The 24,643-nt window shown below is 42.4% G+C and overlaps 1 protein-coding gene across 8 annotated transcripts in view; it reads right to left on the reverse strand.

The window, feature by feature from the left end:
- PIGN (phosphatidylinositol glycan anchor biosynthesis class N) overlaps positions 1 to 24,643 on the reverse strand; it is a 170,573-nt gene that overhangs the window by 89,157 nt on the left and 56,773 nt on the right. For all 8 annotated transcript variants that reach the window (XR_009460852.1, XM_059724379.1, XM_006258414.4 and 5 more), the window contains exons 8-12: positions 24,184 to 24,300; positions 19,465 to 19,505; positions 16,736 to 16,795; positions 15,609 to 15,701; positions 13,486 to 13,541 (exon numbers count right to left, since the gene is read on the reverse strand). Coding sequence is in view for 7 of the 8 variants with exons in the window: in XM_059724379.1 (XP_059580362.1) it covers positions 13,486 to 13,541; positions 15,609 to 15,701; positions 16,736 to 16,795; positions 19,465 to 19,505; positions 24,184 to 24,300 (367 nt within the window). In the remaining variant the exon portion in view is untranslated. The remainder of the gene's footprint in view (positions 1 to 13,485; positions 13,542 to 15,608; positions 15,702 to 16,735; positions 16,796 to 19,464; positions 19,506 to 24,183; positions 24,301 to 24,643) is intronic.

The following is a 24,643-nucleotide window of genomic DNA, read 5'->3' on the forward strand; positions in this document are numbered from 1 at the left end:
ACTGTTATATACAGTATAACAAGTGACTTCTAACCCTACATGTACTGGGGATTACCCTTCTGTGGGAAGGGACAAACTGTCTCCATCTTTGCTATGGCTACCTCTAGCTGATCAGGGTCAGAATGATGAGCCACTAGCAGAATCAAATACCAGGGGTCAAACTACCCAATATCAGACAGCATTTAGGTGGCAAACTCCTGAAAGCAAAGGCCTAGATGGTGACCCTTTAGTGAAACTTTATATGTTCCTTCACTCAGGACCAGGGTTAAATGCGTATTGACAACAAGTGCATTCATCCTTAGTACCCCAGCAAGACAAGATCATCTTACTTTAGTAGATTAAAAGGATGTAAAGCATAATTACCACATGCAGCATGCAAACACACTAGCTTTAAATTATTTTTCATTTTTAATATATTAGCTGTAGGAAGTCAACTATCATTAGAACCATTACTGAATCAACTGAATCAGAGGCTATTCAAGATAATATGAGAAAAACAATAATTTGTTCTGTTCAACATTATTTCTTGTGCAGATGGTACAAAATTACTGTTTGATCATACCAAGTTCGAGGAATATTTTATACGCATATTTTCTAGCTTATTCCAAAGATTTTCATTTAAATTGACACTAAGTTTGAACATAAACAGAAAAAAAAGCTTGCTCATGGTGTAGTGAATAATGTTTAGATCTTCCTTTTGCTAAATTTGGCATTAATTTGAAAAAAATATGTAATAGAGAAGTCTCTATATACAAATGTATAATAGAGAAGTCTTTACGAAAAAAGTAAACACTGGAAACCAAAGGAAATATTCTAATTACAAGTCCAGACAAAGATAAAAAGAAAAATGACCCTCCTTGCCATATGGAATTTTTGTTCCATATGGATTCACAAACTCTTTGCTAATAAAACTGTCATTCTAAATCAAAGTTTTTATTAAAACCACTTTAATCTGCTTCTGAGGCAGAGTTTATTGGGGTCAAATAATCCAAATATCCTGAATCTTCTTGTTTGAAGAGGCCCATTGTATAAAATACCAGAACAAATCATCTCTGTTTAGGGAAAGAGGGCACTGATTTGGCATGTTTAGACGACTCCAAAGTAAAAAGACTTGGATTTCATAAAGCTCTTAAGATTTATAGACCCAACTTAAGTCAATTTCATTTCCTGAAAAGGAAGACAGCTGGCTCCCCATGCCAAAGCATTCTTGAAACATTCCAAAAGCCAAAAGGCAAAACTAAATACAGCTTGATCATAACCATGGGCTGAACTCGATTTCATAGACATTAGGGCTGGAAGGGACCTTGTAAGATCATTGGGTCCAGCCCCCTGACCAAGAGGCAGGAAGTCAGCTAGGGTCAAAGGATCCCAGCAAGACAGGTATCCAAATGTTCCTTGAAAGTGTCCAGAGTAGGTTGTTGTACCACATCTTGGGGGGGAGTCTATTCCAGGCCTTGGTGGCTCGGACAGTGAAGAAGTTTTTCTTGCAGGAGTTTGTGATCATTGGTCCTTGTCTTCCCTTGGGGTGCTCTGATGAACAAGTGTTCCCCCAGAAGGTGATGTACACCCCTTATATACTTATAGGCTGCCACTAAGTCACTCCTGAGCCTGAGCTTCTCCAGGGAAAAGAGTCCCATGGTTCTCAAGCTCTCTTCATAAGGCCTACTCTCTTGCCCTCTGATTATGCTCGTGGCTCTCCTCTGGTCTCTCTCAAGTCCAAAATTGGATGCAGTACTTTAGCTGTGGTGTCACCAAGACTGAGTACAGTGGGAGGATGACTTTCTGGGTCTTGCTTGACATGCATCAGTAGATGCAAACAAGAGTTTCATTCGCTTTGCTGACTGCAGTATCACATTGGTTCATCTTGTGGTCAATCATGACCCCCAAGTCTCTTTCAGCCGTGGTGCTAGCTAGTGTAGTACTGTTGAGCCTGTAAGTGTGATGTAGGTCCCCACCACCCTCCCCGGAGGTGGAGCACCTTGCATTTCTCTGCATTGAATGCCATCAGATTTTCATCCACCCACCTTGCAAGCCTATCAGCCTGGATCACCAGCCTATCCTCCAATGTGGGCACTCTTCCCCATAGTTTGGTGTTGTCAGTGAACTTTGCCAGTCCACTTCTAACACCAGAGTCCAGATCGTTTATATATATTAAAGGGTACAGGTCTGAGAATGGAGCCTTGGGAGACATCACTGGTCATTGTGTGCCATGTTGATTCAGTTCCATCAACTACCACTCTCTGGGTCAGACCTCGGAGCCAGTTACCCAGTTATCGGACTGTAGGGTAGTCGAGGACGCAGTTCCCTAGTTTTTCCATGAGGACATCATGGGACACCAGGGCAAAGGCTTTTTAAAAGTCCAAATATATGACATCAACCTCTTCCCCTTTGACCATGTGATGCATCACCTGGTCATAGAAGGAAATGAAATTGGTCAGGCAAGACCTGCCCACAACAAACCCGTGCTGGCTATTTCTCAGAACACTGCCTTCTGTTAGCCTGTCGATAATGTTCCCTTTGATAATGTTTTCCAAGTCCTTTCTAGGGATTGAAGTCAAACTGATTGGCCTGTAGCTCCCTGGATCTTCCTTCCTCCCTTTTTTGAAGATAGGCACCACATTGGCCCTCTTCCATGTCATATTGAATGAAATAGTTTGAATGTTTGTAATAGTTGCCCATTAGCCAGTTTCAGGAAGAAGACAAGATTTATCTCCTTATCTAGGCCATTGTTTTGGTCTACGTGTGAAAGGTCCTGACTTTGCTCAAAGACTTAACTCTTGAATTTTATCTTTAGAGGTCTTTAACAAAGAGAACCTAAAAATGACCCTTAAGCAAATATCCCAAGTTCCGAGAGATCAAACCCTAGGGCCTTTTGAAAAGATTGGAAAGAAAAGGTCACTTGCAGTGGTATGGAAGTTCCCCAAAGTAATTAAAATGATCAACAAAAGAAACTAATTACCAAGCAAAAGAATATGTTAAGTAAGATCCGAGCCCAAATTTGGGAGTAATGACAGGTTTGGGTAGGAGGGGCCCAGGACGGCAACTCACTCAATAAAAACTGTAACCTACTCTCCCAAATTGGAGGTAATCACACTTGCAGAACAACGAAGGAAGAATCGCAAGTGTAGATCAGATCAGACTGATCACCTGAACCACCCTCTCCATGAACACGAATCTCTTAGTTCACGCTGAAGCTGCAGAGCGCCCGAAAGGGAATGAAGGAAGGGGACTTAGTCCTATCAGTATTGAGGCCAGCCCATTGAATCGTATTGCTGAGGCGAGCCCATTGAACCGTACTACTGAGGCCAACCCATTAAATTGTACTACTGAGGAATGAAACCATATTTAGGTGTTTGGCTTCTCGGAATTCTAGGATTGTAAGTATATTATGAAAATAATAGCATTGATTCAAATTTAACTTTTAGTTGTAATTGTAGTTGTTTTTGTAATACTAATTCTTATAGCATTGTTTGGGAAGGAAGTGCATTCAGAGCATCGTTTCATTCGGAGCATTGTTTCTGATATATGTAATTATTGTGTTCTTAATGTTTGCGGTATTTTTTAAAGCTAAGCAGTGTTATATGTGTAGCAAAGAATTTTAAAATAAAATTGTGTTGTATGAATTAAGTGTGTAATCATTGTGAAATCGTGCAATCAACTAACCAGTTCCCCAGCCAGTGCATCAAAACGAATCAGTAAATTCAGTGGGATTTTCTCTATTCCATAACCCACTAGAGACATTCCAATCTTCAGCCACTTCACCCAAGTGCCATGAGTTCTTGAATATTCTTGCCAGTGGCCGCTCTATGATATCTGCCAGTTCCTTTAGCACTCTCAGGTGCAATCTATCCGGACCAGCTGATTTGTGGGGGTTCAGCCTCTCAGGATGTTCCCTCACAAAATCTATGCCAATGGTGGGCATATATATTCACTCTCACCCCAGCCATCCCACATCTCGTCAGGCAGGGTGGACCCTTCGGGCTGGTGAAAGACTAACGCAAAGTAATAGTTAAGCAGGTTGGCTTTTTCCTGGGTGTCAGTTGTCAGCTGCCCCATTTCGTTTAGCAGGGGTCCAATGATGTTCTTGGTTGGTTTTTTTCGACTTCCCATGTATCTGAAGAAGGACTTTTTATTGTCCTTGATTTGTGTAGCCAGACGGAGTTCAGTTACAGCAGAGGTGGGCAAAATGCAGCCTCCCAGGCCATTCTATCTGACCCGCAGAGGCTTTAAAAAATTTAGAAAATTAATATCTGCCCCTGGCTGCCCATCATGCAGCCCTCAATGGCTTGCCAAAACTCAGTAAGCGGCCCTCCGCCCAAAATAATAGCCCACCCCTGAGTTACAGCCTTGGCTTTGCTAGTTCATTCCCTACATGTGTGGGCCAGCACAGAATACTCCTCCTTAGTGGTGTTTCCTGTCTTCCATCCTTTATAAGCTTCTCTTTTTAGATGTAGGAGGTCCATGAGTTCCCTGTTGAGCCAAAGGGGTTGCTGAGCCCTTTTATTACCTTTCCTATGGCCTGGAATGGACTTCCCTTGTGTTTTTAGGATTGCTTCCTTAAGGAGTGATCATTCATCTTGAACTTCCCTCCCTGTCAAATCACAGCCTTGACAACAAGCCTCATGAGCTTATGAAAGTCAGTTTTCCTAAAATCAAGGACTGCTGCATTGCTGACTGACTTGCCAGCTTTGCGATGGATAGTGAAAGCGATCAACTTGTGGTCACTGTCACTCAGCATCCCTTTGATTCTTAGGTCGCTGACTAGATCTCTCGCTTTGGCCACTACCAGGTCCAGCAGCGCCTTACCTCTTGTTGGTCCATAAACTTCTTGAGACAGGTAGCGCTCATCCATGCATGCAAGGAAGCTTTGTGACCGATCAGATTTGGCCAAATGCTCTTCCCATGAGATGTCCGGGTACTTGAAGTCTCCCATGACAACCATGCACCGAGAACGTGCAGCCTCAGCCAGTTCCCTAGAGAAATCATGGTCCAGCTCTTTTTCTTGATTTGGAGGTCTGTAGTAGACTCTTACCACTGTAACCCCTTCACCATGTTCCCCTTGTATTCAAACCCACAGAGTTTCCAGTTGTCCTCCTTGGGTGCCAATCTCCGCCTGTAGGGAAGTGTACTGCTCCTTCATATAGAGAGCTACACCCCCTGTCTTTTTTTCAGCACAATCCCTCCTGTACAGGGTATAGCCATCTATACCCATGGTCCAGGCATAGGAGGAGTCCCACCAGGTCTTCGTTATCCCTATGAGATCGTAGTCATTTCTGTTTAGAAGAAGGACCAGTTCCTCCTGTTTATTTCCCAAGCTCCTGGCATTTGTATAGAGGCAAGTAAGTGTGCTATTGGAGGCTTTAGGCTTCCATGCACTCCTGGAAAATCTCTGTTCCTGGGTTGGGGTAGGAGTGGGTTCCCTTGAGCAGCCTAAGCTGCCGATTTTGTGGTTGATGCTTGGTGAGCTTGCATTGGTGGTTGTCCACCCATCCCCCAGCGAGCATAGTTTAATGACAGAAGTCTTCTCAGAAAACAAGGAGGTTTTATGTTCAATGGACTAGTCCCATGCAGACTTTTCTGGTTAGAAGTAGAAACAATCTGCGTGAGTTTGGGTTAGCAGATAAGTTGGTATACGTGCTAGAACTCACAGCTCACACTAAATTATATCAACCATGGCTAGCTCAAAAGACAAAACATGACTCCAGACATCGGGTGCTACAAGTATAAGTTCTGTAAGTTTTAAAGAAGTGGGGCAAAATTACTATGTACCACAATTACCCTTCTAGCCCAAGTTTTTCAGATGTAATGTGTACAATTCAAAGTTTAATACAGTCACACCAATAAAAGTAAGTCTTCTCCTACAGACATAAGAAAAGGAAAAAAAAACGTATTCCACAAAAGCCTACCCATTGTAGATAGTCACAGTGTTTGCTTTGTTTCAATGAGATAGCATCTAAACCACTGAAAATTTTCACTCAATTCAGGTAGATGTATCCATGCATTGTTAGTGAACTTCCATAACAGCCATGGCCAGTTCACAACACAGCCCTTGTCAGATTTCAACGACTCTGCAAATACTGCTAAAACCTTGTCATCAACAATCCCAGAACAAATATAATGCAAACCTCTACCTCACAACAGGTTTACCTGTTGTGTCACAACCACAGACTTTTTTCAGGGCCGGCACCAACAGTCATCTCTGTAAACACAGGGGGACTCACGGGATTCAAACAGGACATTCTTTCCAGGGTTTGCACGAACTACAACGATCATGTGCTCTGTCTCCAGGAGATACAGAGAGGGCCAAACAACATTAGGCCATTGATCCCTGGGATGAGATCAGCCACTGAAAGGCAGCACAAGAAATATGGCGGTGTTATCTTCATAAAATCAGAGTTCATAATCAACAAAACATTGATTACTGAGTAAAATTACTTTCAAATCTTGACCATTCATAGGGATAATATCTCAATAACATCTGTTTAGAAGCCTCCAGGGAAACTTTTTGCCTTTGTGAGCCCAGGAAACCTAAACCACATAAAAGCATGTGTGATCATAGGTGGCTTTAATAGCTCTAGCATGACATGGAGTTACGGCAAAAACAATGAGAATGGCAACTCGATTGAGTTGTAGGTCAAGGCATATCACCTAAGCCTGATCCATGATTCAAAGCTACCTGGGTCTTTGACTGGCTCCTGATGGAGGTAAAGATACAATCCAGACCTTGCCTTTGTTGACAATAGAGAAGTTCAATACAGAAGTTACATGCAAAAAAGACACATTGGACTCAGAACCCATTTCCCACACACAACACAGATCAATGCATTGATGCCTACACAGTCAGATGGGTTGCAAATTGGCTAGATGGTCACACCCAGAGAGTGGTGGTGAACGAGTCGTTTTCAACCTGGAGGGATGTGGGCAGTAGAGTCCCCCAGGGCTCGGTCCTGGGGCCTGTACTGTTCAACATCTTTATCACCGATCTGGATGTGGGTGCGGAATACACACTGTCCAAATTCGCTGATGACACCAAGTTGTGGGGCAAGGTGGGGACACTGGAGGGGACAGACATAATCTAGCTAGATCTAGACAAATTACAGAGGTAGGCGGATGAGAATAGGATGGAATTCAATGCAGACAAGTGCAAGGTGCTGCATCTAGCGAGAAGGAACCAGCAACACACCTATAGGCTGGGGAACACCCTTCTTGTCAATACGGTGGCAGAAAGGGATCTTGGAGTCATCGTTGACTCCAGGATGAACGTGAGCCGCCAATGCGAGGAAGCTGTCAGCAAGGCTAACCGCATCTTGTTGTGCATCTACAGATGCATCACAAGCAGGTCCAGGGAGGTGATCCTTCCCCTCTATGTGGCATTGGTCAGGCCACAGTTGGAGTACTACATCCAGTTCTAGGTGCCACACTTCAAGAGGAATGTGGCTAGCACTGAGAGGGTTCAGTGGAGGGCCACTCGCATGGTCAAGGGGCAGCAGGGCAGGCCCTACGAAGCAAGGTTAAAGGGCCTGAATCTGTTCAGCCTCCACAAAAGAAGGCTGAGAGGGGATCTGGTGGCCATTTACAAACTCACCAGGGGGGACCAGTGAGAATTGGGGAAGGCTCTGTTCCCCCAGGCACCACCCAGGGTTACTAGGAATAATGGCCACAAATTGTTAGAGAGAAGATTCAGGCTGGACTTCAGGAGACATTACTTTACAGTTAGGGCTGCCACACTCTGGAATGGGCTCCCAAGTGAGGTGGTGCTCTCTCCTACCTTGGAGGCTGGACAGATATTTGGCTGGGGTGATATGACCCTGGCACCCATTCCTGCCTGGGGCAGGGGGTCAGACCTGATGATCTGTTTAGGTCCCTTCCGACCCTAAGCACTATGATACTATGATGCAATCGCTATCAGTGTCACAACAGCCATAACTCCAAATATAGTACCAACATGTAGATTAGTCAATATTTAGAAAGCAGACTAGAGAGGCTTTTCTGAAGACCTGGGCAAAAAAGTGAACACATTAAACCAGTCTTGGATAACTATGTCCTCTTCATGAATGCACTGTGCAAAACCTCCAAGAGGTATATACGTCAAGGGTGCAGAACAGAGTATATACCAAGGCTTACTTCCATACTAACAGCCAAATACAAAAAATACCAGCAAATGTTTCAAAGTGATCCTTTCTCAGAAGACACTACTGCAGCAGGAACAGCCTGCTCTAAGCTCTAAGCAGAAAGGTGATGGAAATGGAAAGAATTGATCAAAGGAATAGATACACCCTATGCTAGCAGAAAAGCAAGGTTAACCATTCGCAAGCTGAGTAAGGACCCAAAGAAAGTACAGCAACATCACAACATCACAGCCAACTAGGTGGCTCATCAACTGCTGCTCAATGGTAAAGTTTTAAACAAACAGCCTAAAATACAGATTAGACAGCAAACTGATCTGAAGAAAAATCACTTCAGCATGCCATATGCAATAGATGAACTTGATGTTGGAATAAGTCACCTGAAGAACAGCAAAGCAGCTGGACTCAACAACATATGCATGGACCAGATCAAATACTTTGGTCCCGCAACCAAGCTATGGGTATTATATTTTTTAACAATTGCCCATCAACCCTTAGAATATCTAAATTATGTGAAGAGACCCATATAATAGATCTATTAAAGCCAGGAAAGGATGCCACTGGCTCAAAGAACTTTAGGCCAGTGTCATTTCTGTGCCATCTTTATAAGCTTTATGAATACCTTATTCTCAATCACCTTTCACCTCACGTCAAACAACATCTAATACCAGAATAAACCAGATTTAGATCAGGGAAGTCCTGCACTGGCCAAATACTAAACATCACCCAGCAGGATGGGAAAGGGATGATAACAGGTGCTGTGTTTGTACACCTATCAGCAGCGTATTACACAGTCAACCACCGAAACTTGCTTGCCAAACAAAGTTTACAATATGTTGCATGACTACCACCTAGTGAAGCTCTTCAATCTCTTTTGGAGAATAGGCATTTTTATGTACAGCTGTGCAAGAAACGGAGCTGCTGGAGAAGACAACAAAATGGCCTCTCACAAGGTAGCATGCTAACACTGATCCTTCTTAACATATACTAATGACTAACCCATACAGAGTAATACAAGGAGTTTCATATGTTGATGATCTATGCATCACGTCACTACAAAAGGACTTCGATATTGTTGAGAACAGATTGACATGTGCGCTGAGCAATTTCTCAGATTACTACAATAAGAACTAGCTTTGTGTCAATCCAACCAAGGTGCAGGTCACAGCTTTTCACCTATGCCACAGAGAAGCCAAGTGGAAATTAAACATCATCAGGGATGGAATGCCACTGACTAATCACCCAAACCCTGTGTACTTTGGGGTACATTAAACCAAACACTTACCTTCAAGCACATGTAGAGAAGATGAAAGGGAAAGTCAGAGCCCTCAACAACACACTTGAAAATCGGTCACCTTAAAGTGGGAAGCAAATCCAGCTACATTAGGAACCAGTGCTATTGCCCTGTGTTATTCCACTGGGAAGTATGCATCTCCAGTATGGGAGCGATCAGTTCATGCCAAGAAAAAAGACCTAGTTCTAAATGACAGCTGTCATGAAATAACAGGATGTCTAAAGCCAACACCAAAAAATAGCCTATATTTACTGACTGGCATTGTACCACCTGATATAAGAAGAAAGCTAGCAAGCCAAAAAGAAAGATCACAACAGATGGAAGACCCCAAGCATCCACTCTATGGTCACACAGAAGTAACTAAATGGCTTAAAATGTGAAACAGTTTTGTGACTAATGTTGCAACATTGAACACAATGGCTGACAGGGCATGATTTAAGGTTATGGAAGGAAAGATTATGTGTAATCAGGTGCTCCAAAATGGACCTGGAACCCCAGAAAGACCTTCTAAGAGGGGTGGATCCAGATTGGCCACCGTGGCAATGCCTGAATCACCTGTGCACACAAAACAGATGATCAAAAAACAAACACAATTAAATGGGGCTAATCTAATGGCACTAATATAAGTGAGTGTGATGAAGCGGACTATGGAGCATGTGCTTGTTTGCAGATTTTTTGGTGAGACCTGTACGAAGGAGGACCTCGCTGCAGCAACAGAAAGAGCCACTGCTCGTACACAATTCTGGAAAACCATCTAGTTTATGACAAGAACACGAGAAGAAGTGAATATGGAGCGCTGAGCTGAATGAACAACTCAGTTTTCAGTTCATCAGCCAAACCTGCTCCCCTGACTCAAAATTCATTTCTTTTCCATCACCAAAACAAGGGAGAGAGAGGGAGACAAGTTATTTTGGGGCTAACAAAAGGTTCTGTTCCACCCAAATTGCAATGCAATGTTTTAAGGCATTTGTAATAAAAAACAAAAGAAATGAAGGGCCACGTTCAGCAATGGTGGTCCCAATTGTGCTCAGGGTAATTCCCTGCAATTCCTGAAGGATAATTCCCTACACCATCTACTTCTCAGGACACTACTCTTAACTGTTGTGCTATGGAGTATGCCAAGGAATGTTGAAATTGTTCCTGTGACAGTGACTGTTATACAAAAGGGGACTGAAACACAAGATTTCCACCTCCCCACTTAGCATCCTAACCAAAGGGCTAGCAAGTCACACACTCTGGCTCAACAAACATTCAAGTGTTTTATGGAGAAGTGGGACAGCATCAAAGCAGGAGAAATTCAGGACAATCCATCCCAGAAAAGCCGACAGCATGGTATGAGGCACTTTTCTGAGATATGGGTTAAGTGGGTTCAAATCCTTTCATGGAGAAAAGATTAAACATGGGTCTCCCACATCATGGTTGTATGGCACAATGACTAAATTGGTGGTGAATGGGAAACAGATATTACTGACACAGATACAGGTAATATTGTTTTAACTTCTTCCTCCTCCTTCTTCCTCCTCATGGAACTTGTGAATTTCATCTTACCTTCTTCCCCCCAATTTTGTTTTTTTCCAAAACATATTTGGGTAAATTCAACTAAAAATCTGCAGACAGTACTGGCCAACCCAAAACTACATTCGTGGAGAACAAAATATTTGCTGAAAATATATGGATACCCTGATGAGGGAACAGCTTTAATTAAACTTTGTACACAGAGTATTTTTAAAAGCCCTACAAATATCCCCAATTCAATTATTAACTTCACAAGATAAGCGGCTATTCACCAATGACCCAAGGACTAATCATGCTGACTGAATTTCTACAATGTCTTCCTCCTTCCCCACAGAAGCTAAACACATATTTACCAAAAAATCAATCTTATTCTTAGCAGGAAACGAGTGAAAACAGGTAAAACACGTCTTATTAAATTATCCAGCAATAGGGCAGAAATCTGCTTCCAACTGAAAGCAAGAACATCACAGTACACAGAAAAAGATTATATACATCTAAAAATGGCTCTTTATAAAATAGCAGCGCTCTAGTAAGTAAGGGTGAAGTTGCATGTTACAACTGAAACATAGTATGGGCATTTAAAATGCAAGTGTCCATATGTTAAAATCATTCATTCTAAGCACCCTCTGAGCATCTCAAAGTTATATAACTTCAGGTGAGGGTTAACTCTTGGCAATGTTACCCCAGCTCACATAAGGGTACCTTCAGTTAAGCAATTTGCAGTCCTCCAGTAGGGCTGTGTGAAGCTTCGGTCGCCAATTTGATTTGGAGGAGACTCAGCCTGATTCAGGGGCCGAATCTTTGAATCTGGAGACCCATTAAAAGCTCTGAATCAATTCGAAACATCCAAATCACTTCAGGAAAGATTCAGAAAAGATTCAGATTCAGATCAGCCAGGGAGAGGCAGGCACAGCTGGGTGGCTGCAGGTTCTCCCACAGCTGCTTTAGCTGTGCCTGCCTCTCCCCTGGCAGGGGGAGCTGCGGGGGAAGTCCCCATGGCTGCTCTGCCCAGCCCCAGCCTCCCAGCACTTAAAAAAAAAAAAAAAAGCCACACTCACCGACTGCAGCAGTCACCCAAAGCCCGGCAGCACTCAGGCCCAGCAACCCCAGCTCCCAGACAGTGTACGGCACCTTGCTGAGATGCACTGCACCTGTGCCATGAGGCTGCTGCAGCCAGTAAGTGCAGAGCTTTTCCCCCCCCTCCACTTCTTTAAAGTGCCAGGAGGCTGGGGCCAGGCAGGGCAGCTCCCCTCACCCAGGGAGAGGCAGGCACAGCTGGAGGAGCCATGGGAGAACCTGCAGCTGTCCAGCTGTTCCTGCCTCTCCCTGGCTGATCCGAATCACTGAATCTCTCTGAATCAGCGCCGAGTCTTTCAAAGCCGATTTGACCGAATCAAATGGGGACAGTGATTCAAGTCACTGAATCAAATCAGTCCTCTGAATCGGCTGAATCCAAATCGAATATTTCCCTATTCTCACAGGCCTATCCTCCAGAATCTCAGGATGCATAGCTCCCAACACCACCCCATGGCACCCAGAGTAGGGATAGAGCCCTGGCGTCCTGGCTCGTAGCCATGCCCCTGTTCAACAGTTCCCCTGCTCATCAGCCCTCTAGTGGCAAATTAGAGCTATGCAGGCAAGAAAAAGTATTAAACCTTAATGTGCGACTGTTTATAGAACATTGTAACTTCAACACTACTTATACCATATTACAGTAAATCTGTGGAATGTTAAGTACAACATGTAACTCTGCCCTAAGTATTCTATACTCAGAAGAAGCATTAGATTTGTAGGGATGTTAGCTTTGAGCCTAAGATGCGAGTCTCTTCTTCCACCCACCAAGCATACTGCATATCCTGTACTAACTTCATCTCCTAGATCCCCTCCCCAACCCCCCATAGACTGTTGCCTCAGCCAATTACCATGGGAGCTCACCCCTAAGGCCAGCTCTGAGTATGTTTTGCCTCAGGCAACTATGAAAGCATCTTGTCTGTTTAACATAGCAAATCTCAAGTAACACTTTAAGTGGGGTCCTATATCCCAGAAATGTCTCAAACCATTATTTAAAACTTAGAATTTTCAAATGTAGAAAATATCTTAAAAGTTTGTGTTTGGCTTGAAAATACATTTAAAGAGTTGCTCTTTTGCTTTTGTTTCCAAATATGGTTAAAAGTCACATGATTAAATTCCACCAAAGTATCCATTCTAAAGACAAAATTCCAACACACACACGCACACACGACTGCATTCTTATCCACGAATAAGATTGGGGGAACCATTCTAATACACACATGGAAAGTATTTGAGCAGGTTACTGTCAGTGATCCTATTTCATCAAATCATGACATGTTAGCCTGAAATCAGACAGAATGTTTGGCAGGGTAGGACCTTAGAAGGGTGCATCTGATGATCTAGTTTGTTGCCTACAAAAGCTCATACCTCCTCTCTGAACAAGCTACTTTCTAAGGTGGCACTCTATCCTACTTTCAAAATAATGAGCACAGTGAAAAATCACTCATTTCAAAAGAGAAAGTTTTAAAATGCACTTACTTAAATGGTGTAAATAGAAATGATAATGTGGATTCCTTTTTCTGAGTCATTTTAACCTGCAAACAATATGAAAACATCACAAAAGCTGTAACTAGAAATAAGATCAAGTGTGTAACCTGAAATACCAAATTTTTTAACAGACTGCTGGGGTGTTGTTTGTTTAAGAAGATGAAATTTCAAATCCACTGGTAATGAAATTGGGTATTCTTGAGAACAGATAGTTCAAGTTGTGTGTGGCTCCTCACACAGCTGACATACTTGTCCCTGCAAGATCATGCAGCTCAGAGACAGATAAAATAAAAGCTCTCCACTCCCACTTCCCAAAGTGTTCTTACAACAGTACTTCCACAGTACACAGAATGATAAAGAAATGTATCAGTGGTAATTCCAACAGACAAGAACTAACACACAATTGTAAAGATGTTGGAAATGGTGATCTTGGATCGATTAACTTGGACACAAACAAAAGTGGGAGGCACTGATGTAGTCAGTCACTTTGCCTGACAGTACTTTGACCCAAGCTCTTCACCATTTTGACCTGATGTTTAATGGTTCATACAGAACAGCAAGGAAGTTTATAGTACATTGCTCCCAAGATCCAGCAGCTTGAGAATCTGTCGCACATCTCCCCTCATCCAACCAAAACAACTTTTTCCCTAGGCAGCAGAAGTAGTGGTCAGATCTGTCCATCATAGAAAATATAAGGATACACTTAGTATCTGTGCACTGCTGGATAACATTTACATCTTCAAGAGAAACCAAGAGAGCTTGCTCACATATATAATTCTTTCTCCCCCTACAAGAAACTTTGGAAGTAAACTAGCCAGGAAAAAATGGAGTACAATAAAAATATAGGTAAATTACATTAAAATAATTGCTCTGGCTCTTAATTAAAACAAAACAAAACATACAACTTACATAAAAGCCTATTAAAAGAAGATAAATCTAACTGAAAAAAAAGCTGAGGAAAACCATCAATATTAAATGAAAAAAATAGTCAAGACATTAATTCAGCCATCAAGAGACCTGGCTCCAATTCTCAGCTCTACCACAGATTTTTTGTGCAATACTAATCAAGGGAGGCTATTTGTGAAACAGTTCCCCATGTGCAAAATGGATGTCCTCGCATGTTGGTTTCATCGAGAATGAACTTTGGGTGGAAAGGATGGTCTTTGTTTTGTTCTTGACCAATATTTAATAGAATGGACCTTTATGAATAGCCCTAATATAAATCATTGTAATCAGATGAAGCAGAATGAAAGGAACAGATTAAATCATTTGTACTAAATGAATTGAGCTGCTTAAATACTGGAAAAAGGTATACTATTTGCATAAAACTAGTTCAGTGGCTCTGAATGTAGTATGTGCCAACCCACATTCATAGAGAACAGATTATCTATACATAATTATCACTTCTTGGTGTTAAGATCAAGCGTAACAAGGGGCATCTGAACTGCCACACCTTTGGGTTTGGGACTTGCAAGTAGGATGCCTGCCAGGATATGGGGAATATCTGGACTCCCAAGCCTGTGGGTCTGGGAAGTAGGATACTAGCCCAGTTGTCATTTTATGGCCCATGTAGACATGGTTATTAAGCTTTGCTCAGCTGAATCTGGAACTGAATAGGCACTTGGTTTCAGTAAAAAAAAAAAAAAATAAATAACTTATTTATATTTTTATACATTAAATATTTAGGGCCAAATTCTACCCTCACAAGCAAACATTATTCATTGACTCCAGTGTGAGCAACATGCACCTGCAATAGCTGGAGCCAGAGAAATTAAATCCCCCAGTCCAATACAACGTAAAACTAATCCCTACATTTCGACATTCACATTTAGGTCAGAAAGGAATCTATTCTTTAAAAAAAAGGAGGTTTTCATCAATTTAAAGTACCATATTTTCAATCACACATGAATCTACTTGTGTGTATGAGATTGAAAAAAAGCTGACAACATGCAAGTGCTATTTCCCTCTGCTCGGTATTACAAACTGCCATCATAAAAATGTAACCTGCAATGTATACACTGTGCTATAAAATAGTTTAAGTAGAATGGCACGAATATTTTTAGTTTCAAAAGCCATGTAGGATGAAGAACCTGTCCACCTTATTGTTTACTTACCTTAAACTGCTCAAGAATCTGAACAGCATTTGTAAACATGCTCTCAGCTTTAAAATGAACACTGTTGTTCAAGTATTCCAGAGGCAGAATTCCCTGCAAATATAAATTATTAAAAATTAACTAGATTCATGTCTGTTCACATAATCACAAGCAAGATCAAGAAGACAGTGAAGTTAGTTATACTGACTCAACAGCGATCTATTGTTAAAGCTACAAATCCTTTTCCTTTCACAATTTCTTTGCATCAGAACTAATTAGGGTAATAAATAGAGCACAGGATTTTTCCCAACTCTCACTGAAAAACTGGTAATATTTTCTAGTATACAATTCAAGTACAATAAATTATTAATTGTGTGAAAGAGAAGCTAAAGGCCACTTTAGCCAAAATACCATCCTTTGTCTTTTTTTTTTTTAAATGAAATGATTTGGTGAAATAGGATCACAGGTACAATCCTGTTACCACTTGAGCCAGACAGCTTTCATCAACTTCCATGAAGCAGAACTGTGTCCAGAAGGTCTGACCCATGCTTTCCACACTAGTGTGACATCAAAGGAGTCTTACCACCCCTGTGCCCAATTTCTCCATTTGAAAAATAATGAAATGGTAATCTTTGAATAATGTTAACTGAATTCTCTTGAGACGCAAAAAAAAAATCTTACTTTCAACTACTGGAGCATAACTTGTTTATTACTACAAAGGGTCCATTTTTAAATGCTATAGGTTTTCTCTCGTTCCACCCCCCCCACCCCCCCCACACACACATTTTCTTATAAATCTGCACAATCTGTACCTACTTCTCCAGCTATCCCTGTTTCCATACTAAGAAACAGGTCCCAGGTCAAGAGTTATTCCATCCTGTTGCACTGAGGCAGGCTAGCAGGAAGCAGGCTATAATTTTTGACTTTGCATACTTCCAGCCTCAGCCCAGCCTAGATTACAATGGCCTATAAAATGTTCTAACCTACTTCAGCTGTCAACCATCCTTGAAGAAAATCCAGCAAAACCTCTCCTGGCCTCAGCCCACCAACAACTGAAGCGACCAATTGTTATAATTTAAAATACCATACTACATTGCATAATAAAACAATTTTCCCTCCCCACAACCTTTTAGAGTAAAACTGCTTACCACAGAATTTAACGGAAAGGGAACACCAATAAGAGAAGCCATCAATGGGGCAATATCAGCCTGTGGAAACAGAAATGTTCTCATTTTAGAATGCTTCAAGAAATCTAGAGAGTAGATACATTTATTTTAATTTTCATGAATCTCTATTTTAAAACGCAAGTGCTAGATCTGTCAGAATTTCAAAGCAGTGAAAAGCACTTCAAAGAAATATTTGTCAATTAAAATAAAATAACTTCACTGATTTTTTAATGGAATCAGTGTCTGAGATACCAGAAGGAATTTTAATACTTTATTAAACCAGTGTCAGTTTAATATATCTTAAAAATAAATTCACTTTTTAATGCAAATTAATGCCCCTATACATGTTCATGTAAATTAAATATCTCCTTCATCGATGTTGAAGAGAGAAGCTTATCTTCTGTTTTCATTATTCTAAGCAGTACAGCAACCATCCAGTGCATGAAACCAATTTCAATGTCATCCATCCACTGACCAACTTTTATTTATTTAGGGCCAGGTTCTTTTTGAGATTTGTCACATTTAATTAGCCATTTACTTGACGAGTGATTCCTTTAAGTGCAGCAGAGCTTCTAATGAAACAAGATACTATTCATCATGAGAAAAGGTACAAACAATGGTTAATAATTCCATAATTTCTCTCTCTCTCTCTCGGTGCCTAGTGACAGCAACACCAAAGCAAGCCCATCTGGCCTGGCACACCCTGTACAAGTTACCCATCACTAAGAGAACTGGTGACCTCTAGGGATGGTTGCTGCCTGGGTTGTGGCCATAGGCACTTTCGTCCACTACTTAGACCCAGTGGTACTGACATTCTGCTATTTCTGCAAGGAGGAGGTGGAGGAAACTCTTTTCCATGCCTTTTTAGACTTCCTCTGGCTGCAGCTGCTTTTTGCTGCCCTCAGCACTCTCTTTGGCACACTGATATTGGACTTCTACAAGATTGTGGACATCTTCTCTATCCCGTACCAAGTGACCAAAGAGAACATGACCTGTCTGGCCAATTTTCTGTTGGGCCAGCCAAGATGGCAACTGAAAAGCCACAGAAACTGGCTCACAGGGGCCGGCTCTGATGATGCCTTCCGACTCTTCTGATTCTTGGTCCAGGTGTGCCACAACTGTATTTTGACATTTCAAATTGCAACAAAATGTGGACCAGTTTGTGTCACATTGAGCCGCTAAGGGGGCCCTCTGCAAGATGGAAGACAGACAGCTGGTCCTATATGTATAACCTCATGAAGGGCATGGGGGAAGCAGTTTCAATCTCTTGTGCCATTATAATAAATGTTTGAAAAATTTTAAAACAGCATACTCTCTCTGTAATTTTCTTAGTTATGCATTTCTGTAAATCTGAAATAACCCCATTGATATCAACAGAATTATTCTGGTTTCACTCTAGTATCAACATAGAACCTGAGCCATTATCTCTAAAAGGTAGAAAGACTCGCGGCCATATTTATGGAATCATTCCAAGTAATTCCCAGCACAGAACATAGTGAGACTCAAGACTCCAAACTGCTCAGCCCCTCTTGTCTTCTCTAGCTGAGCTAGGTGGGCAGACAGCAGTGTCTGCCAACTCAGCTGAGGGCCTGGTCTATCTAGTAGCACTTTTGGAGGGAGCTGAGGGACCACCTGGCCCTGCGTAGAGGGAATGAGCAGTTTGGTCCCGGCAGGACAGGGCCCTCAGCTGACCTGACCAGTACTTCTGGCTGTCCACCCAGCTCTGCTCAAGAAGAAAAGAGGGGGTGGGCAACTTGGCTCAGCCAGCAGCGTCTGTCCCTACATCAGATCCTGCTGGAGCCAAACTGCTTAGACCCAGCAGGCACTGCTGACTGCCCACCCAGCTTGAAAAGGGGGTAGGCAGTTCAGCTTCAGTAGGATTGGGCTCTCTACTCCCACATCCCTCTTTTAAAACAATGACCTCAATTTCCAGCAACTGATTTTTGGGGAAAAATATGGGTCATATTTGAGTAAATATAGTTATCTGACAGCTTTGGAAGATCACCCTGCACAAATGGCTAACTCAGTTATGTACCGAAAAGTATTCTTCAGATGTTCATGACCTGCAGCAACCACCTCCTGTCTCTTTTCAGTAACCCAGTGTCCAGGAGGCAGGCAAGGAAGGAGGGAAAGGAGTCAGTTCCAAGAGACCATGTCAGCTGTGAAGTGGCAGGGGAGGACTATAAATGCATCCCTTAAAATCTGTAGGAAGGAGTCCCATTCTGAAACTACCATTTGCTATGCAAATTCTTATAGCATTCATAAGAGGATTCTCCCCTACAGATGTTAAGGTGAACAGGACAGGAAATGTAAGTGATGTCTAACAAGCTACAAGTATTATGGCATGCATGTATGCTGCCAATTATTTGAAAGCTCTCCACTGCTGTCAGTAGAGGCACTGTGTATTACACCATGATCTTTCCATGGTAGTGTGTGACAAGGACATTAAGGACTGCCCCAGTACACATAAATAAAAAGAAAAAAGTTACATGAAGTCTTTGCATCAACTGAATTTTGCTTACAGAACCAATTTTTCCCAAGATGCATATAGTTTGTATGCAGCAGTTAAAAATCCTTCCGCCGATAGAATAAGGGACAATTCTAGAAAAGTTACATTACTGTGATCACCCACTCCCTCAAATTCTTTTATAAGCCTTGTGAGATTACATTTTAAAAGGAAATTTAAGTTTTGAGGTGGAATCATTTCTCACCTGGTTGACATCCACTCTCTTCCTGTTCTCCAGTTTCCATTCTAAAAGAAATGGAACACATAATTAGCTGATATGGAGACTTTGAAGAAAGAACTCCTTTGATATTTAGTGAGTTTGTCTGCACTCAATAAAGTATAAAAGGAGACCCAAGGAAGGTCACAGACCATACTGAAAAGGCAGAAGTGTTTCCTTCATCCACAAGGAAAAGTTACTAGCTGTATGTATTGTGATTGAAGTCTTTTGATCCTACAACCTAAGCAACATAACAGATGGATCACCTGCAGAGCCAAATGAATGATTCAAGCAGATTTAAAAAGTGTCCATCTTTCTTTGTCCGCTTTGAAAGGGTTATCTCAATATTCCCTAAACAAACACAGCATATAGTCACTGAAAGGTAAATCTAATCACTACTGTGTATGTCAGGCTTGAAATAAAAGCCCACAGTGAGAGGGAGGGTGGGAGGAAACAGCAGAGCACTATGAGATGCTGAGGGAGCACAAGACATGCCCCCCACTATGTCACTACAATGCAATGGCCACACATAACATAGGTGCTTCCACATTTCTGTAGCACTACAGGAGGTATGCATATCTGTCCCCTCATATTTAGTAATGCTACAAGGATGTTTGCAACGTGACAAATGTCATATCTGTTCATGGCCAGAGTATGCATGTGCCCAAGTAACTTCTGGTAGCTTTGTTACAGTGGGTCACAATGTACCCTAGGAGCTACCAGCTCAAGACAACTCATTTAACAGCTCAAGATAACTTAAACACATCTGTACAAAATCAAATTTATTCACTATCAGCCAATTAAGCTGCTGACTTTCAAGCAAAAAAGCTCTCTTTTACCTGTCTCAAAACAAACACTCATCACCTTTTTAGAAAGAGATGCACTTGAAAGAGAGATCCTGAGTCATCTGGCTGATAATTTTTTCTCCCTTCAAGGAAATCTCTTACCTAATTTGAGTTTGCACCCTGTTCGCAACATCACTCCTATTGCAACAGGCAGCTTTTCCATTTTTTTCACAAGCCTATCTGTTATTACAGGTAGAGGAAAAGTTAGGGAAATAAGGGTTAAAAGCAACTGTTGACTGCCATCAGCATTTTATGTACCCCATCTTGGAACGCACCCAGAGCAGGTCTTAGTAGCAAGTGTTTTAAATGCAAACAGCAGTTTACCTACACTACAGCACTGAATTGTTTTTCATAATCGGTTTGTCTTCCTCCCATCACCCCCCAGTTGCAGAGTTCCTTCTCTATAGATAACATTCAGATACCCCAGGTAATTTCTCCATCTCTGCAGACGTCTTCCATTTGACATCAGCAGCTACCACACAGAGATCAAAGACAGGATTCTGTCTCAAACTCGCTCATTAATTCATAACTGAGCTTGTGCCAAAATAAACTGAATTTCATTCAATATTCATCCACATTTCTGTAATGGGACAGAATAACTGTTTCTTCTTACAAGCATTTCCCCCCTAAGAAAACCATAACAGAGAATATAAATTGCTAGGTTAGCCACATCTGTGCAGTTCCTGGAGGCTGCTCTTTTAGAGACTTAGGAAGCATTGCTTCAGTACCCTCAGAGGAGGTACCGTAAGAAGCCAAAAAAGGCTATAGAATAGAACGTGGTTGTGAAGATGGAGGTGCCTCCACTATTTTCCAGAAAAGCAGACACTTTCCTCATCTTACCACTGGTCTATGGCTAAAAAGCATACATTTTCTGTAAAGTGTCTAACACTGTTAGGGAGGGACAGAATCTAGCTAGATCTAGAGATCTAGAAAAATTACAGAGGTGGGCAGATGAGAATAGGAAGAAATTAGGTGCAGACAAGTGCAAGGTGTTGCATCTAGCGAGAAGGAAACAGTTACACACCTATAGGTTGGGAAACACCCTTCTTGTTGACACAGTGGCAAAAAGGGATCTTGGAGTCATCATTGACTCCAGGGTGAACATGAGCCGCCAATGCCAGGAAGCGGTCAGTAAGGCTAACTGCACCTTGTTGTGCATCTACAGATCCAAGTAGGTTCAGGGAGGTGGATCCTTCCCCTCTACGTGGCATTGGTCAGGCCACAGTTGGAGTGTACGTCCAGTTCTGGTTGCCACACTTCAAGAAGGATGTGGCTAGCACTGAGAGGGTTCAGAAGAGAGCCACTCGCATGGCCAAGGGGCAGCAGGGCAGGCCCTACGAAGCAAGGTTAAAGGGCCTGAATCTGTTCAGCCTCCACAAGAGAAGGCTGAGAGGGGATCTGGTGGCCATTTACAAACTCACCAGTGGGGACCAGTGAGAATTGGGGGAGGCTCTGCTCCCCCGGGCACCACCCAGGGTTACTAGGAATAATGGCCACAAATTGTTAGAGAGAAGGTTCAGGCTGAACATCAGGAGACATTACTTTATGGTTAGGGCTGCCACGCTCTGAAATGGGCTCCCAAGTGAGGTGGTGCTCTCTCCTACCTTGGAGGCTGGACAGGTATTTGGCTGGGGTGATATGACTCTGGCACCCATTCCTGCCTGGGGCAGGGGGTCAGACCTGTTGATCTGTTTAGGTCCCTTCTGACCCTAAGCACTATGAAACTAGCTGTTTTCTTGCTGCTGGGCAGGACAAACACCCTTACCCTTTTCTCCAAGGTTCTTATCAAGATGTGCTGAACAGCGAGACAAGGAAGGAAAACAGTAACTAATACCAATAACAGAAGAAGAAAGGAAGTTTAAAGATCACCCAATCCAAAAGGGAACTGTTCATATTAACCTCCAAACACACAAAGCAAAGAAGGAGTTTCAGCTCTGTGTATAGACAATGATTTTGTTTGTCTGCAGAGGACAAGACTTAAAATTGGTGGGTTGCCTTTGCCTGTGAAGATACACATTACACTTAGACCATCTGAAGGGCACTTAAAACACAAGCGCCTGCACATTAAAGCTTGTGAACTTGTGTGAGAGTCTCAAAGTTATGTCACTTCACAAGCTCAGGTGAGGGTTAACTCTGGGCCACGCTACCTAGCTCATGTTAGGATAACTTCAGTCTATCCCACAGAGATAAAACGAGCAATGTGCAGTCCTCCAGCATCCCAGGATACACTGCTCCCAGCCTCTACTCCCACCCAAAGCAGGGACAGAGTCCAGGCGTCCTGGCTCAATAGCCATGCCCCTGCTCACCCGTCCTCTAGTGGCAAGTCAGAGTTGTGCGGGCAAGAAACGGTATTAACCCTTGATGTGAAACTGCTCACAGCAAATTCTAACTTTAACACCACCTACCATTCCACAAATTTGGGAGAATCTAAGTGTAACTTCATCCCTTGGAAGTTACTCTGAAAGTAGCTTCTGGAATCTAGGCTTCCCCTTCTTCAGAAAGACAAATCATGATACAGCTGTGAAGATGGCCTGATGGATAAAGCTATTACATTGCACAGAAGATGTAGGTACGTCATCAGGATTCTACCTGAAATGGTAGCATGATCAGCCATCAGGGAGGCAAAACACAGGTGAAGTGACTGATAAGGAGAAGTCTGTCATCTCAGAACAAGCAGCATACCACTCAAACCATATGAGAAGCAAACTAATTGCTTTACACCAAACTGAACAAGTTAACTCTGTTGCAACCGCTGCCTGGGGTAGCATCTATCCTTGATGGGGGTAAAAGCTGAAAGGGGGAGTTGGAGACCTAAAACAAACAAAAATCCCCTACATACCTGGGACTGAGAACAACAAGACTGTCTGTATTACAAATTGTGATACCTCCTATAGCCCAACCTTCTTAAGGCATTGTAAGTAATGCTGCAGCCCAGCCAGGACAGGGAAGTGAATGAGCTTGCTCACAGCCCCAGTCCTACACCATCTTATAACCACAGCCCAACCAGGATAGGCCTAGTCTGGTCCCAGGCTCGCTCACAGCCCAGTCCCTGGGGGAGCAGGCAAGCTGCACTCCCCAGAACTACACTCAGTCACTATCTACCCTGCTCTCTCTCTCTCCCTCCCCCCAAAACCATAGTGAGAGGGAGCATGGGGGGAAAGAGCAGAGCACTGTGAGATGCTGAGGGAGCAAGAGACATGTCCCCCGCCATGTCACTACAATGCAATGGCCACACATGATATGGACGCTTCCATCATTTCTGTAGCACTACAGGAGGTGGGCATATCTGTCCCTTCATATTTTGTAATGCTACAAAATGTTTGCAGCATGACAAATGTAATATCTGTCCATGGCCAGAGTGCACACGTGACCAAGTAATTTCTGGCGGTTTCATTACGGTGGGTCATAATGTACCCTAAAAGCTACCAACCATCAGACAGACTACAGCAGCATGTCCTCCCATCAGACTTGCCCTGCCCATTTTCTGAGGCAGGAAGAGTCTAAAACCTGGGAAGGATGCTCAGGATTCTTTCCAGAATTTTTTAACCTTTGCAAAAGATCCTAAGAAACATGTTTTAGCTAGGACATGAAAACCTCATGCCTGTGGAGAACTGGGCTCCCTACAATGAAATCAATAGCAAAGCTTCCCACTATAGCTACACACACTACCAATCATTTATTTTTTGTGCTTGTGAATGCAAAGCACGTAAATCTAGTTTTACACTTGTTAAACTTACAAGCTTTTCTACTGTATGTGAGCCTGGAAAAGTGTGAGGGTTACATACTATCCTTTTATTATGTTTTGCTTTATATGTGCTCTTTGAAAGATGTGGGTTTTAAAGGTAATTGATGATTTACATACCTTTCAAAAAATTATCCTCAAAGGCTTGAGATGTGACGCTCTGGGGATAATTCAATCCAGCTCCCCAAGCAATCAATGGTGTTAAAGTCTCTGAGGGATGGCCAGCCCCATGAGATCCTACAGATTGTGTCAAACCAGAAGCAGAATTAACTTAATAAGCAAGGCAGCGATTCCAAAAGCCAGGTTTATGGAAACTTTTTGTACTTCAGACAGCCCGAATCTAGCTCCATATTTTACTAGAATCCCTCTTCAGATAATTGCAATACAGATATTTCTGGAATATGTTAAGATTGTTTAGCGAAAAGTCCACCGCTCTTTCCCTTTGAAATCTAGGTCACCACTGTTGTACCTCTACTCATCAATATCAAAGACCAAACTCTGTGAAGCTCATGTCTCTTATGCTAGAACACAACTACTGCCAAAGCAGCGTTAAAATATACTACTTTTTCGTCTTGATATG

This window comes from Alligator mississippiensis, chromosome 3 (genome assembly GCF_030867095.1).
Source record: "Alligator mississippiensis isolate rAllMis1 chromosome 3, rAllMis1, whole genome shotgun sequence".
NCBI classification, from domain to species: domain Eukaryota; kingdom Metazoa; phylum Chordata; order Crocodylia; family Alligatoridae; genus Alligator; species Alligator mississippiensis.